Below are 16,580 nucleotides of genomic sequence, written 5' to 3'. Positions count from 1 at the left end.
ATATAATCTGAGAAACTAATTTGTACCCAACCAGAGTGCCTTCAGCTTCAGGGCAGAAGAAACACCGAATTTTAATGCATTTTTGCAAATAAATCATTACAATTTAATCACACACGACTCTATACAGACGCAATCCCATGATTTATTATTGTTGGGCGAGTTTCCCCCTCCTCCAGCATGAGCTAACCAATTTTGCTATGTATGGGTGTCTTAAACATAACTTCCTACAAGGCAGATTTGTTTGCTGATTATATGTGACGATAACGAAGATTACTAAGGGGATAACATATTCCAGTCCCACCTTTATTGCTTTTTGGGAACAAGAAAATCAAATTAAACAAGCACGCCAACAAACGCCAAACAAAAAATTGGCTGCTTGACAATCTACTCTCTCGGCATTCCTATCGTCTGGCAGCTTCCATCGATGCACTCGATAGCTCGGCTGCGGCTGCCTGGCACTGGAACCAGGAAGGCGCTGAGCTTAAACTGTAGCAAGTTCGGTGGACACTGGCGGCGCGCTGATCTGAAGAAACATTTTGAGATTTTCGGCGCTAGCACATCATCTGGAGGTGTAAGCCCGAAGGTCTGGACCCAGGTGATTCCCGCGTCCAGGGCCTGGGGGTCGGCACCCGTGGCTGCGGGGCTCCGAGGCCCTGCTCCGGCGTGAGGCGGCGTGGGGCCTGGCATAGTCTGTGGCAGGCAGGCGGCAGAGGGGTGGGCGGTGGCCCTGCTGCGTGCGGAGCGGCACATTGCGCATGCGCCCCGCATCTGGCGTGTCTGGACTCTCCGGGTTAAGGCCGAGGGTCGCAGGGTGGTGTGCGGCCGCAGGCCTCAAGCTTGGCCCTCTGCCTTGAGGTGGAATGGGAGAGTTAGCCGATTCCTCACCCTGCCCCCAGTCCCTCTCCTCCATCACAGCTTTGGGGTTTCTTGGCTCATCTGGCAGTATAAGACTGGCGCTTCCCCACTAGCTTTAGATAGGGTGGAGCAAGAGGGAGGCTGCATCCCGGTGCACTCTGTCCCGCTCTCTTTGCTGTTTCTATCTTAGGATCCACCTCCACTTCTGGCTCCGCCCGACCCTTCTCTTCCCGGCTCACACGGCTTGCTGAGAGGAGAGACAGTGTGTGGTGAAATAGACATTCCTGTCTTGAAATATATTCGCCTTAAATATTCTATATATTCCCTTGAATTCTGGACTCGTGGCCATGTGACCAATAGCATATGGCTTTTACTTTTGTGAGAGGTTATAAGGAACCATAATGTGTATTGCTTGACTTTATGATAATCTTATTAAATCTCTCTTACAGCTTATCTTTTTAAATGCACAGTGGATACCACCCCCCATTTTTTTTTTTTTTGCATTTTCAGAATTAGCAGAAATCCAATTGTGTTTCAACTAACTAGGTAGTAGGTAACTAAATAAATTCAAATGTTTTGTCACAAAAAAGTATTCGAATTGTCATCTTTGAACCTAAATGTAAAAACTCTTAAGTAAAGGAGCTATGTAGAGTTCTCATGTTTAAGGTTTGGAGCAGATGTGACAGGTGCAACCTTGTGGGGAAACTAGATATTCTTTGAGGACTTCTCTAGTCTTAAGAGTCTATACATCTTCACTGGCTTTGCAGGTAAAGATTTCTTCCTAAGTGATAGCACTTTATTTCTCTATTTTGTTCAATAAGAGGGCTAAAAGTGTCTGAAACTAAAAAAGACAAAGGCAGCTGGCACCTTTCTATTAATTGGCCCTACAAACTTAGCCAGTCTCAGCACCCGGAGTTGTGTTTGCTATGAATTGGAAAATTTCTGTAATAGGGTTGTTATATAGGTGCATTTTCTGCTTTCATTTTCAAACTATTGGGGAGAAATTCATGATTGATAATGTTTTTTTTTTAAAAAAGGCATACTAGCCTACAAATTTTTTATTGTGATGGGAGGAGTGTTTTGATAGAATTCTTTAGCTCTTTTGAGTTTTGCTTTGTTATGTTCAAATTTTACTTTTGTTCTTTTACTGTTTTTGCATAGTTCTGTACTTTTTTGTGAATTTCTTCATATGATAGTGTTCACCCTGTTTTTATCTCTTTGAGTTGGATTTCCCATTGAAATGACTGTTCTTTTTACTTTTTTTGGGGGGGGGCATGTATTCACATCATCAGTCAGCTACCTGAACTTTTCAATAAGACGTTTTTGTAAATTAACGTTCTACTGTATACATTACCTACCATGAGAAGTTGGATGAGATTTGCAACCATTAGGCTACAACCCGGAATAACTAGAGGGAGAACAGAAAACCAAGCAGTGTAGGAATTCTTTCCCTGTATTGTCTCTTCCACTTATAGACAGATTGAAAATTGTTAGCTTGTGGGACTCCTAAAAGGCTGTGCTCAGGCCAGACATGGTGGCCCATGCCTGTGATCCCAGCATTTTGGGAGGCTGGGGTGGGATAATTGCTTGAGACCAGGAGTTCAAGACTATCTTGAGCAACATAGCAAGACCCTATCTTTAAAAAAAAATTAGCGGGGCATGGTGGTATGCACCTGTAGTGCCAGCTACTCAGGAGGCTGAGGCAAAAGGATCATGCCCAGGAGTTTGAGGTTGCAATGAGATACAATGATATTGGCTCACTGAGTTAGGCATATCTTTCAAATCTTGACACCTATAATCATATATCAAAATTTCACATTTGTTAATATCACCACTGCTCTCATAAGAAAAGTTTTTAAGTACTGGGAATTATGAATCTCATAGTGGCAGATAGAAGTTATCCAAAATTCAAATTTTTGCTTGAGAGGAATTTTATCATTGGCAACAAATACTATCAGTTTTTCCTTGAAGTGAAAGGCTCCCTTTATTGAATTTTGAGAAAAGGTCTGCCAAGTACTTAAGCCTGCATAATCATAGTTTGTCAGTTCTTTAAGTAAAAATAGTGTTTTGTAATAAAAATTGCTAGTTTAACTTGCAATTCAGTTGCACAAATGCTTTTTCTCGAGATAACTGCTTTTCTTTGATATATGGCAGGAGTTATGTATATTTTCCCTTTCATAATATAGAATACTAAAAAGAAGGGTTGAAATTTAATCAAATTAATATTTGTTTTGTTTTGTTTCGAGACAGGGTCTTGCTCTGTAACTTAGGCTAGAGTGCAGCGGTGTTATCGTAGCTCACTGCAGCCACAAACTCCTGGGCCTCCTGCCTGAGCCTCCTGAGTAGCTGGACTACAGGTGCACACCACCATGCCTGGTTCATTTTTCTATTTTTTGTAGAGATAGGGTCTTGCTCTTGCTTAGGCTGGTGTTGAATTCCTGGCCTCAAGCAATCCTCTTGCCTCAGCTTCCCAGAGTGCTAGGATTACAGGCATAAGCCACTGTACCTGGCCTGAAATTACTGATTTTTACAACTTTATCAATGACATTCTTAATTGAAATTGCCTTTAAAAAAAACAAAACTGTGACTGTGTGGCAGTGAAGAATCCAATGACTTCCGGTAAATTTTGATGCCTCTGCCTTGATTAGTGCTAAAGGGCCAGAACTTTTGTCCACCATTACTTTTACACCATTAGTGCACAAGTCACACAGCGAAAAAGGTAAATAATGTTTTAGTATTTTAATGAAAATAGTTTTTGACCTCTTGGATCTCCAGAAAGGGTCCTAGATCCCCAAGGGTCTATGGGACTCATTTTGAGAATTGCTGGTACATTCCATGAGGGCCAGGATTTTTGTTTCTTTTACTGATGTGTCTCTTATACCTAGTTCTGTTATCAGTTGGGGTGTTTTACCTATCTTCAGGGTTAGATCACTTATATTTTGAATCTGAGTCATCTTTGTTGGCTTATTCTCTCCTTTTGGTTGAGCACACTTCATGAAAAAGGGGGAATATGAGGTGTAATTTCGAGACCTTGCATGTCTGAAAATGTCTTTTTTCTTTCTTTTTTTTTTTTGAGACAGTCTCACTCTGTTGCCTGGGCTACAGTGCCATGGCGTCAGCCTAGCTCACAGCAACCTCACACTCCTGAGCTCAAGCAATCCTTCTGTTTCAGCCTCCCAAGTGGCTGGGACTACAGGCATGCACCACCATGCCTGGCTAATTTGTTTTATATATTTTTAGTTGTCCAGCTAATTTCTTTCTATTTTTAGTAGAGGTGGGATCTCACTCTTGCTCAGATGGGTCTAGAACTCCTGAGCTCAAACGATCCACCCGCTTCAGTCTCCCAGAGTGATAGTATTATAGATACTATCCACGGCGCCTGGCCAGTACTTTTTTCTAATCTCATACTAGAGCATAGATTTGGCTGGATGTAGATTCTAGGTTGAAAACCATTTTCTCTTAGAATTTTGAAGGTGACTCTCCATTGTTTTCTGTCTTATGAAAACCCCTATGCTTTTAATTGTTTCCCCATCTTTTCTCTCTAGAAATTTCTAGGATCTTCTCTATATTCCTGGTGTCTGAATTTTTTTTTAATGGGATATGCCTGGTATAAATCTTTTAAAAAAATTTGTTGTCCTGGGGACTTAGGGCAATTCATTTCTTTCAATTACAGAAATTCTTTTGATTTATGTTTTTGGATAATTTTCCTTCATCTCTTTATTCTTTTTTAATGGAATGCATATCAATTGGATATTGGACATCCTGAATTGATCCTTTTTTACCTATTTTTTTAATCTTTGTCTCTTTTTTTTTCAACTCTCTGAAGCCTTTAATTTTCTTTTCCAAACTTTACTATGTTTTAAAAATATTGTTTATTATTTGTTTAAATTTCAAGCTCTCTCTTATTCTCTGAATGTTCCTCCTCTTCTTGTTTGCTGGATCATCATATGTTTGAGGATATTAATTGTGATTTTTGTTTTTTTTGAGACAGAGTCTCACTCTTGCCCTGGCTAGAGTGCCATGGCGTCAGCCTAGTTCACAGCAACCTCAAACTCCTGGGCTCAAACAATCCTTCTGCCTCAGTCTCCCGAGTAGCTGGGACTACAGGCATGTGCCACCTAATTTTTTCTATATATTTTTAGTTGGCCAATTAATTTGTTTCTATTTTTAGTAGAGATGAGGTCTTGCTCTTGCTCAGGCTAGTTTCCAACTCCTGACCTTGAATGATCTACCCTCCTGGGCCTCCCAGAGTGCTAGGATCACAGGCCTGAGCTACCACACCTGCCCGGCCTGTTCTTGAAGTTTTTTTTTTTTCTGTATGTTCATGGTTTACTATGAGTTGCATTTTTTTTTTTCTTTCTGTTTTGGTTTCTGTCTTTTATGGTGAAGCCTTTCATCACGTGTTTAGTTATCTTTTGTGGTTTACTCACTAAAAAGATAACAGAAAAAAGTTAATAGAGAAAAGTTTGCTGTTTTTAAAGTTTGAGCTTTTCAATTGGTGGGCTATATTATAATGTGATTAGGGGGGAGCCTGGCCTTTTCTTGGAAGGACCCTCAACTACTTACATATCTTTTCTTCGATACTGTTCAGTTTTTGCAGAGTTCATGACTCCTCTAATTTCCTTCCTATGATATACACTGACTTCAGAATTCTTTTCTTCGATACTGTTCAGTTTTTGCAGAGTTCATGACTCCTCTAATTTCCTTCCTATGATATACACTGACTTCAGAATTCTTAGATCTAAGCACACAGAGGACTATGGATTGTAGACTTTCATTTCATCTCTTTAACTTTTAGTTTGGCATCTGTTTGCCCTTTTTTACTATGTCCTTGGACCTGGTGGCTTCTTTGATTCATTTTTTTCCCTCCCAAAGCAAACTTCCTCTCTTGTTGGGATTGGGGAAGAGTAATCACCTGGCTGGATACAACTGGGGAGGGAACCAGGGAAACTAACCACTTCTACAGAAATTCAGTCAATTGCCCTGTTATTAATAGTTTCATGCCTCCTGGCACCTGCTCTGGTATCTTGTGTCTCAAATTCCTGATCCTTTCTGATTTTTTGTTATGTGAATTGGCTTTTTTTGGGTTGTTGTTGGAATTCTCTGCAATTGCTTGGTATTACTTTTTCTTAGCTCTATATCATCCATGTGTTTTTCATTTGCTAAAAATTTGTTGACATATCTTGTCTACTGTTCCTGTTGTTTTTTCTTTTAGTCTTATCATTGTGAATTTATATTTTGTATTTGTTTAATATTATTTTAGTATTTTTTAAACAAGATATAAGAAGGTAATAAAAACTCAGTTTAAATGGTCATTTGTGGGTAAAGAAAATTCTTAAGTTCTTAAAGATGAAAACAAGAAAGGAAGAAAAAGCAAGGAAATAAGAGAACTTAGATTATCATTATCACTCAATTGTGTGCATAGTCGTTTATTTTTTATCTTTTTATTTCTTTGCGACAAGGCCTCTGTTGCTGGGGCTAGAGTGCAGTGGCATCATCATAGCTCACTGTAACCTCAAACTCCTGGCTTCAAATTATCCTTTTGCTTCAGTTTCCTGAGTAGCTGGGACTACAGGGACTATAGGATCCAGGCCCAGCTATTTTTTTTTTGTAGAGATAGTGGTCTTGCAATGTTGCTCAGGTTGGTCTGAAACTCCTGGTGTCAAGCAGTTGTCCTGACTCTGCCTTCTAAAGTATTAGGCGTGAGACACTGTACCCAGCCTGTGTACGTATTTGTTAATAGACATATATAAATATATATATATACACTATACATACACATATACATGGATATGTGGATATATGCATACACAAATACATAATGGATATATGAATATATAATACAGAAATGGTTATTATATATACATATTTTAATATACATGTATGTACATATATACATTAAATATGTAAGTATGTACATATATAGAGATAGTGTATATATATACTTTAATAATCATATTAATTTAAAACTGGAGAGGATTATGGTGATCTTTTATTTATTGTTGTTTCATTTTTCAATGAGGAAATTGGCTTAGATATGTCAGTGATTTGCTGAATGTTTCAGAACAAAGTCTTCCCAATGTTTTGTTAAATTGTAAAATACTAGACATGTGAATAACTAGAAGGTTCAGAGCTACATTTAAAGTCTTTAATTCTGGCTTTAGGTAAATAGCTTAAAGTTTTGAATTGAGTCCTAACAAAATTTTTCAACTGGTATTGGGACTGGAATCAAGGAGGGACTGGCTCATCTGATGATTCTGAAAGCAAAGCAGTAATTTAACATATTAATTTGTTTATACTAATGACATTTAACTTATTTTGAATAAATATTAAAGAAGGTGTGAGTTTTTATTTATCTCATCCAAACTTTTTTTTTTTTGTTGTTTTTTGTTTTTTTTTTTGTTTTTTTTTTTTTTGAGACAGAGTCTCACTTTGTTGCCCAGGCTAGAGTGAGTGCCGTGGCGTCAGCCTGGCTCACAGCAACCTCAATCTCCGGGGCTCAGCGATCCTTCTGCCTCAGCCTCCCAAGTAGCTGGGACTACAGGCATGTGCCACCATGCCCGGCTAATTTTTTTTTTTTTTTTTTGTATATATATTTTTAGTTGGTCAATTAATTTATTTCTATTTTTGGTAGAGACGGGGTCTTGCTCAGGCTGGTTTCGAACTCCTGACCTTGAGCAATCCGCCCGCCTCGGCCTCCCAAAGTGCTAGGATTACAGGCGTGAGCCACCGCGCCCGGCCCTCATCCAAACTTTTACATAGAATGAATCCTATTTTTATATGACTTTGAAAGATAGCTAATAACTTTTAATTAAAAAACGTATTGCATATGAAAATCTAAAAATTAACTTTAAGGCAACTAAGCTCCTTATCATGTAAATTAATTTGTAAATAGAAAAATCTTTGGTTCTATTTCTCTATATTCCCTTTGTATGCTAAATGCAAAAATGCTACCATAACTATATAGAAATAGTTTAAAAAATGAAAAAATATGTTTTATATCTTGAAAAATTATATTTCATTGGTTAAATATTATCAATTTTATTTTTATTCCTATTCACATATACGTATTTTCTTAAATTATAGTCTTAATGGGTACAGTTGTAATAATGATATAATGAATACTACATGAATATGTCCGTCTTTAAAATTTTTTTCAGATACATTCTTAGCGTAGGATTGCTCTGTCAAAAAAGCATCAACATTTGTATGACTTTTTCTTTAAATAATTGCTTAATTGCTTTCTAAAAGGATCATACTACCACTTTATATAGGTAGTAGCAGTGTTTTAAGAGTTGACTGACTTCACGGTAGCCTTATCAACTTTAGTACTTTAGTTAACATTTCTTCCCTAAATTTCACAAGTGAAATGATTATAGTGCATTGTTTCAATTGTACTTTCTTGATGACTAATGAGGTCTTATCCATTTAAAATTTAGAATTTTCTGTAAGAAAAATGTAGCTGTGAGATAGTAAAATATCTTTTGTCTTCAGGAAATGTGAGAAAAAAGGAATAGGTGGTCAATTACTAAATATAATATATAATTAATGATAAATGCAGCTTAAAATATCAGAAAGTTAGTATAACAACTGTTCTCATGTCAAGAAGCCAGTAAGATTAAAAATTTTACTTTAAATAAGGCTTTTTAAATTTTTACAAAGTTTTAAAAAAATTAGTATATTGAATTTCATCCATTGTGCTGCTATGTTAGAAATAATTTTCTTTGAACTTAAGCTTAAAGAAATGGGACGCCGTTCATCAGATACTGAAGAAGAAAGCAGAAGCAAGAGAAAAAAGAAACACCATAGACGGTCATCATCGAGCAGTTCTTCAGATGGTAGAACATATAGCCGAAAGAAAGGTGGAAGGAAGTCAAGATCAAAGTCAAGATCTTGGTCCAGAGATCTTCAGCCTCGTTCACATTCTTATGACAGAAGGTGGTTTTTATAATTTTTATTTATTCAGTAAAGAGGGTAACATTCTTTACAGTTTATATATATATATATTTTGAAGTTTGCTGGATAAAACATTTTTCTTTTAATAGTCATATATTTATGAGTGTTAAATGGATATTCCAACCCACAGGCTTTTTTCACCGGGCCCAGTCCATGGGTCTACTCTGTTCTTAACCTTTGTCTATTCTTTGTAGGCAAGTAGATATAAGCCACTATAGTTCTCATACCTTATTATCTGATGATATTTGGAAACATTGTAAGATTCATAATGCTTTAATTAGTAGCTGATCCAATCACTAAATTATGAATCAGTTGTCTGTTCAAGAGAAATAATATTTTAATTTATTTCTATTTACTTTAGGGAAAGAGCGAGAACATAGTAAAAATGAGGTGATTCTTTAGGATCTAGAAGATTTCTCCTTAAAGCCCATAACAAAAAATTTTTATAGTAGTTATCTTTGTATATTATTTCAGACGCAGACATCGATCAAGCAGTAGCTCTTCTTATGGCTCTAGAAGAAAACGAAGTCGAAGTCGTTCAAGGGGTCGAGGGAAATCCTATAGAGTTCAGAGGTCTAGGTCAAAAAGCAGAACAAGAAGGTATGTCTTATCAGGTATTTACTGCTTTGTAACAAACTATTCCCAAATTTAGTGATGTAAAGCAACAATTATTTATTTTCTCACAATTATACAATTTAGACTGAGCTCAGCTGACATTTCTGCTTACTTCACCTGGGGTTACTCACGCAATTGTAGTCATCTGACAGCTAGATTAAACTGGGTGGTACAATGTGGCCTCACTCATATATTTGGTATTTGATGCAGGCTGTTGGCTGAGGTGTATGTGGCTTCTTCGTCTCCAGTAAGCCAGGCTGGGCTTTTTTATATGATGGTGGAAGTATTTCAAGAGGGTAAGAGCAGAAGCTGAAAAGTCTCTTTAGGTCTAGCCTTAGAAATAGCATGGTGTGTTATGGAGTGAGTATTTGTGTCCCTCTCAAAATTCATATGTTGAAGCCCCAACTCCCATTGTGGCTGTATTTGGAGATTGGGCAAATGGGGTGCGGTGGCTCTCACACCTGTAATCCTAGCACTCTGGGAGGCGAGGTGGGCGGATCCTTTGAGCTTGGAAGTTCAGAGACCAGCCTGAGCAAGAGCAAGACTCAGACTCCGTCTCTACACAACACAAAAACTGACGAGTTTCTAGACTTTTGTTAGTAGATTCATGCTTTGGCCGCCTGGCCACCCCGGGTAAGCATGCAACAATTGAATGCAAACGCCGCCATCTTAGGTTTTCCACTCTCTGGCCTTGTATTATTTGGCATCAGTTTCCTCTCCTTTTTACTCTTTCCATATATAAACCACTCTGTCGTACATACCTTTGTTGTCCATACATGTCCCAGAGTTGCAAGCTTTGTTTCTCTGAGCATGTTCTTTCTTTCAGTTTCTTGCCATCATCTCTACTTTGAGAATTCTTCCTACCCTTTACTTTCAAGTTCTATTTAACTTTTAATTCTCCTCCTCAGATCCATTTCTGATTTTTACTTTTTCTTCCCCAAGTCAAATTTAATCCATCCTTTTGCTGATGCATTGCATGTGGTTCCTGATTTGTAACAGTTATATTATGAATATTTTATTTTTGTTATTCTCATATATTGTAAACTTTTGTATGGGAGTCTCTTGGTAACTACCATAATGCCTTGCTCATTAAATGTATATTGATTCAGTGAATCATTACTTGTAGAAATGAAGTTAGATAGAGAGCTGATTTTTGTAATAAGGAAAAGTTTTATTTTATTGATTTGTAGAAGGAAAGCTTTATTTTGGATGTATTAATTTGTCTAAAAAGATGCTGATTACCAGAAAGTAATTTCAATTAAAATTTCCTATCAGTGGGAATAGAAATATTAATATTATGCTTTTATAATTTCTTTTCCAGTTTATATTTTGACATGTATCAGTCAATCAGGGTTTGGTTTTGAAAAACAAAGTATGAGGGTTTTAACAGGGAATTAAAGACTTATACTAACTTTTGGAAAGGCTCAGGGAGTGAAGGTTAGGGAAGCTGTCATTGATTATTTCAGCCTGAAGCATGGAAGTTGTTTTCTCAGAAGTCAGTGAAAATCTTAAGAAGTCTTTAAGTTGGTAGCACCAAAGTGGGTAGTTCTGAAGAAACTACTCACTTGGAAGCTGCTTCTCTGCCCAAGTGTCTACCTACAACTTCTTCCAGAGGGGAATCTGGAAATGTAGTTACTTTCTTTTTCTTTGTCATGCAAGAAAAACCTTAAAAGGAAAGGCAGTGATATCTAATCAATAATAGATAATCCAGCACACATGCATTTTGTAATTGAGCTTTGTAACTCTGTCAGGCTGTCATGTAGGGTAACATCTTTTGTATATGAAGAAACAAGTTTAGAGGTTTATTCAAAACAGCAACTTCTCAACCTCCTGCATTTAACTTTAATAACAAATAATCTGGAGACACTGAAAAGTTTTGAATTTTGAAGAATTACATTATTCATGTGCTATATATTATATCATTTTGGAAAATATATTTTATAACTTAATTCTTCAAAGTGGTTAAACTAAAAAGCTTTCTAGGTTAATCTTGATTTAACAGGAAAGTTGACTCATTTCTTGAACAGTTTAATCAAGGTGTTAATTTAGATAGAGAAGATGAAAGTAGTTTTTCAAAGAAAAAGTACTATATGATTTTAAATCTGAAGGTGTGTTAATGATCTCTGTGCTTTCAGTAGGAAAGAGTGATTTCTGTCTTGAAAAGTCAGATATTTTCAGTAAACTTTCTTGTTAGATGTATAAATAATAGTTTATAGTTGGAGCGTGTTCTGGGGGATAGCAGAAGGTGGAAAGTCAAGTGTTTGAAGTTTATAGCAACTTCCATGGATAAGTTATAGATTCAATTGAGTGATTATGCTTTATAATATATTTTTTAATGTTCTTCTTGAAGTATTCAAATTGTGACATGTATCTTATCACTTTCTTCTCTAACAGTGAGAAACCTGTTATTCACAGTATATTTACTTATTTGCTTAATTATAGAATATGTAGAAAGTATGCATTAGCAATCAGAATTGTTAATACATACCTCTGTGAAAAACAAACTTACAATTTAGAATTTGGTATTTTTTTATGGTTCTTTTTATCTTTATCCTGAGAGCACCTAGGTCTGCACCCCAAGCCCCACCGGTCCTTTCAGTATAGTTAGTTTAGTTTCTTCATTTTGAAAGAGTTAGGTACATTAGGTTTGTTTCTTTTTATACTTCAAGTTTTTTATCGTCCTATACTTTTTGATTTTCTTTTTCTTTCTCTTTCTATTTAAAATAAATAGTATATGAATAAAATAGTATGTGAAACATTCATGTGGTTCTATAAGATACTACTATACTAAAAGGTGTACTCAGGGAAGTATCACTCCCCTTCTCACTTCTATCCTGTGTCTACCCACCCTTTTAGGTAACCAGAATTATTAGTGGTTTGACCTTCCTGTGTTTCTTTTAAAACAGAGGAGTAGTTATATCTATAGCATACTCTAGATATTCTTTTGTACTTTGCTTTCTTTGTTTATAAATATATCTTGGAAACTACTCCATCTCAATTTATAGAGATCTTTTTTAATAGCTGCTTAGTACTCCATTATGTGGATGTATCAGTTTGTTTAGCCACTCTCCTAGGTATGGACATTAAAGATAAAGCCAATATTTTGCAATTACTGAAGAGCTGTCATGAATAACCTCATGTGTGAGTATGTTTTACTGTTGGAAGTGTACTTTCAGAGGAAACTCCTAAAAGTAAGATTGCTGGATCGAAAGGTACATATGTTTGTAGCTTTGTTAGAAATTGCCAAATTCCTGTTAGTAATTTATGAGAGTCCTGTTTCCTCATAGCATTGCCAACAGAAGGTGTTGTCGTATTTTGAAATGTTTGCCAATTTCATGGATGAGAAATGGTATTTTAGTGTTGTTTTAATTTTCATTTCTTTTATCATTGGATCTTTTTCTTCACTTTATATTTCTTCTACTGACCTGCTTGTCCATTTATGTATTAGTACCATACCCACAATTACAGAGACTTCATAGTATTTTTAATGTTGAGCAGGAGTAGTCTCCCCCTTTTCCTTTCAGCTTCCCCCCCAATGTTTGACTAGCTATTCTTTACATATGGACTGTTTATTTTTTCATAAAAACTTTAGTATTACTTTGTCTAGGTTGATTAAAAAAGCTTTTTGGTGTTTTTATTGGGATTTAAATCAAATTTGTAAATTAAAGAGAATACCTTTATCATGTTGAGTTCTATTTAAGAGCAAAAGGATGATTAATCATTTTTTTTTTTTTTTAGTCCAGTGTTTTGGTGATTCAGGAGTGTTTTAAAGTTTTCCTCATATAAAGTTTTGCTCATTTCTTGCTAAGTTTATTCCAAAGTATTTCAGCTTCTTAATGCTGTTATAAGTGGGGTTTTCTCCATCATTATAGTATCTAACTAGTTACTGTTTCTGTATGTGAAACCTATAGAACCAAATGTTAATTTTTTGTCTTCTTACATTATTCAATTATTTTTATTGTTTGAATTAGTTTTATCAGTGATTCTTTAGGGTTTATCATATTATCTGCTTATAGAAATAGTTTTCCTTCTTTACTAATTCTTATCCTTCCATTTGATTTCTCTTATCTAATTGCATTGGCTTTTACCTCTAGTATAACATTGATATACATCCTTGTCTTCTATATGATTTTATTGAAAATGCCTCTAATGTTTGCCCATTAATAAATAATGCTGGCTGTAGGACCAAAGTGTATATATTTTGTTGTATTAAGAGGGGTCCATCTTGGTGTTTTTTTGGTTTTGTTTTTTCCAGGACTGGATATTGAATTTTGTCCAAGGCTTTTTCATTGTCTGTGAATATAATTGTATGATTTTTTACCCTTAGATCTATTGAAGAACAAATATTGCATTTCTGGAATAAATCTCACTTGATCTTAGTGTATTTTCTTAATGTGGCATGGGATTCTGTCCACTAATTTTAAAATTTAGTACTTTTACATAGTCATATGTGATATTAGTCTGTTATTTTACTTTTTTGTACTATCTTTATTAAATTTAGGTATCAGTATTATCCTTGTTTCACAAACAGGGTTGGAAAGTTTTCCTATATTTTCAACGCTCTGGAACACTCTGTGTATCCTGAGGAGTATCTAGTCTTTGAAGTTTTGGTACACTTGTGAAACTATCCTGGCTTGGTGTTTTGTTTTTTGTCAAGTAGGTCATTGGTAACTTTATTTCTTCAAGAGAAATGGGTTAGTTTAAACTTGCTATTTCTTACAGGTTTAATTTTGGTAAACTCTATTTTTCTACTATACATTTAAAAATTTATTTAGTAGCCTCTAATGATTTAAAATTTGCTTCTCTCCTGTTTTAATGCTTATTTTCCTCTTGTCATTTATTATGTTGTATATTTATGCTTTCTCTCATTTAAGTTAGCTAGTGAGTTAACTATTTTCTTAATTTTTTTTAAAAAATTGATTTTGATTTGTTAATTAAATCTATTTTTCTATTTATCTTATTATTGCTTTTAATCTTATTATTTCCTGTTTTGTGCTTTCCTTTGGTTTAGTTTGTTATTCTTTTTCTAGTCTTTTGAGCTAGGAATTTGATTTATTTTATATTTATACTTAATTTCTGTTGATGTAAGTGTTTAGGGTTATAAATTTTCCTCTAATCACTGCTTCAAATTTATCTCATAGATTTTTTTTTTTTTTTTTTTTTTGAGACAGTCTCACTTTGTTGCCCAGGCTAGAGTGAGTGCCATGGCGTCAGCCTAGCTCACAGCAACCTCAAACTCCTGGGCTCAAGCAATCCTGCTGCCTCAGACTCCCGAGTAGCTGGGACTACAGGCATGTGCCACCATGCCCGGCTAATTTTTTTCTATATATATATTAGTTGACCAATTAATTTCTTTCTATTTATAGTAGAGACGGGTCTCGCTCTTGGTCAGGTTGGTTTCGAACTCCTGAGCTCAAACGATCCGCCCACCTTGGCCTCCCAGAGAGCTAGGATTACAGGCGTGAGCCACCGTGCCCTGCCAATCTCATAGATTTTTTTTTCCTTAGGATATTATTATGAAACATTTCAAGCATATGGCAAAGTTAAAAGAATTTTATAGTATACTCCTGTATGTACCACCTAGATATTATCACTAAAGTTTTACTTTAGCATGTATCTATTCATTTATTCTTCTCTCTATGCATTAATCTTAGTTTTTGGATGCATTTTTGATTGCAGGCATCAGTATGCTTTCTGCTTAAATACTTCAGCATACTTATCACAAACTAGAGTTCAGTATTTATAGATTCTTTTTCTTTCTTTTTTTTTTTCAAACATTTTAGTATTTATTTATATATTGCATATCTTCAAAAATTTGAAAAAAATAAGTTTTAACAGGAAATCAGCAAATGCTCGTAGACCTGCCTATCTCTATCTAGCACTAAGGGGAAAGGAAGTCTTGGAGTCCTTGGAGTTTGGAGTCTTGATGGCAGAATTTCAAATGTTCCAATCACTTGCCAAGGAAGTACCACGCTTGCTCTGCATCTTCTTCATCACTTTCTTTATTCAGTGAAAATGATACCGATTCAACTAAGGATCTTGCTTCATCTTGAGTGCAATGGAAAGGGCTATCACACACCTGAACGTTTGTGCAATTTATAGCCCCTCCATTACACTTCTTCATCAGCAATGCTTTCCAACATTCATGAGTAGATTTAATAACTTCAAGAGCAAAAGCCTTGTTTTTGAATTCTCCATTAAAGGCAAACTGGTTTTCTGGTTTTCCTTCTGGCACTTTATAAACTCTGAACCAATTAAGGGTAGCTTCCAGGTAGCCTGGTTTGAACTTCTTAACATCACCAATATCATGAAATTTTGAAGCTTCAGGATCATTCACATTGATAGCAATCAATTTCCAATCTGTTTCACCTTCATCAATGAGACCCAAAATTCCAAGTATCTTCACATGAATAACCTCTCCACGAGAAAGAACCTTTGAGCCTATTTCACAAACATCAATAGGATCATTATCTCCACAGCAGTTTGTGCTCTTATCTTTTTGATGGGGATCTTCCCAAGTCTGAGGGAGGGCACCATAATTCCATATATAACCCTTGTGAAGAAAGATATTCGCCGCATAGCGTAGCTTGCCATTCTTTACATCTTGTTTAATAGGATTCAATGGTTCCTCAGTGGCAATCTCCATTTTAGCATTTGTCCACCGAGGTACTTCTACAACCATATTAAACAAATTCTCATATTCATCATTTCGTGCTTTCTTTGTAGGAATGCCATTCTCCTCTTTAGAATCCACCTTCAGAGGGATATCATGAAAGGGGGAAATGTAGTGACCAGCTACATTCTTGAAGAAGACGCGGTAGACCAGCGAGCGGGGCCAGCCGCGCTCCTCCGTGCGGTACAGGGCATGGCGCTGCGCGGCCCTGGCCGGCGCTCGCTCCCCTGCGCAGGTGGGTGGCGGCCCTGGCCGGCGCTCGCTCCCCTGCGCAGGTGGGTGGCGGCCCTGGCCGGCGCTCGCTCCCCTGCGCAGGTGGGTGGCGGCCGGCCAGTGTGCAGCAGCGGCAGCAGCGCGCATGGCGTCCTCGGCGGCCGCTCCGCGCGGGCCTCCAGATTCTTTTTCTTTTCAAAACAAAAACTTTGACAATTTTTTCTTTTGAGACAAAATTTATATATAATGAAATGAATGAATTCTAAGC

At 36.3% G+C, this 16,580-nt stretch overlaps 1 protein-coding gene and 1 pseudogene across 2 annotated transcripts in view; one reads left to right on the top strand and one right to left on the bottom strand.

The window, feature by feature from the left end:
• Window positions 1-409: 409 nt before the first annotated feature.
• The window catches only part of RSRC1 (arginine and serine rich coiled-coil 1), a 412,093-nt gene continuing 395,922 nt past the window's right edge, over window positions 410-16,580 (top strand). The window contains exons 1-3 of one of the 2 annotated variants that reach the window (XM_076004375.1): window positions 410-583; window positions 8,591-8,793; window positions 9,286-9,411. In XM_076004375.1, the coding sequence (XP_075860490.1) occupies window positions 425-583; window positions 8,591-8,793; window positions 9,286-9,411 (488 nt within the window). In that variant the 5' untranslated portion in view covers window positions 410-424. Of the gene's footprint in view, window positions 596-8,590; window positions 8,794-9,285; window positions 9,412-16,580 lie in introns of both variants that reach the window. The other variant, XM_012739769.3, reaches the window with a different exon arrangement.
• On the bottom strand, window positions 15,187-16,474 carry LOC105857420 (inorganic pyrophosphatase 2, mitochondrial pseudogene; annotated as a pseudogene).

Source organism: Microcebus murinus, chromosome 1, assembly GCF_040939455.1.
Source record: "Microcebus murinus isolate Inina chromosome 1, M.murinus_Inina_mat1.0, whole genome shotgun sequence".
NCBI lineage: Eukaryota > Metazoa > Chordata > Mammalia > Primates > Cheirogaleidae > Microcebus > Microcebus murinus.
This window is presented reverse-complemented; position numbering and strand designations above follow the sequence as displayed.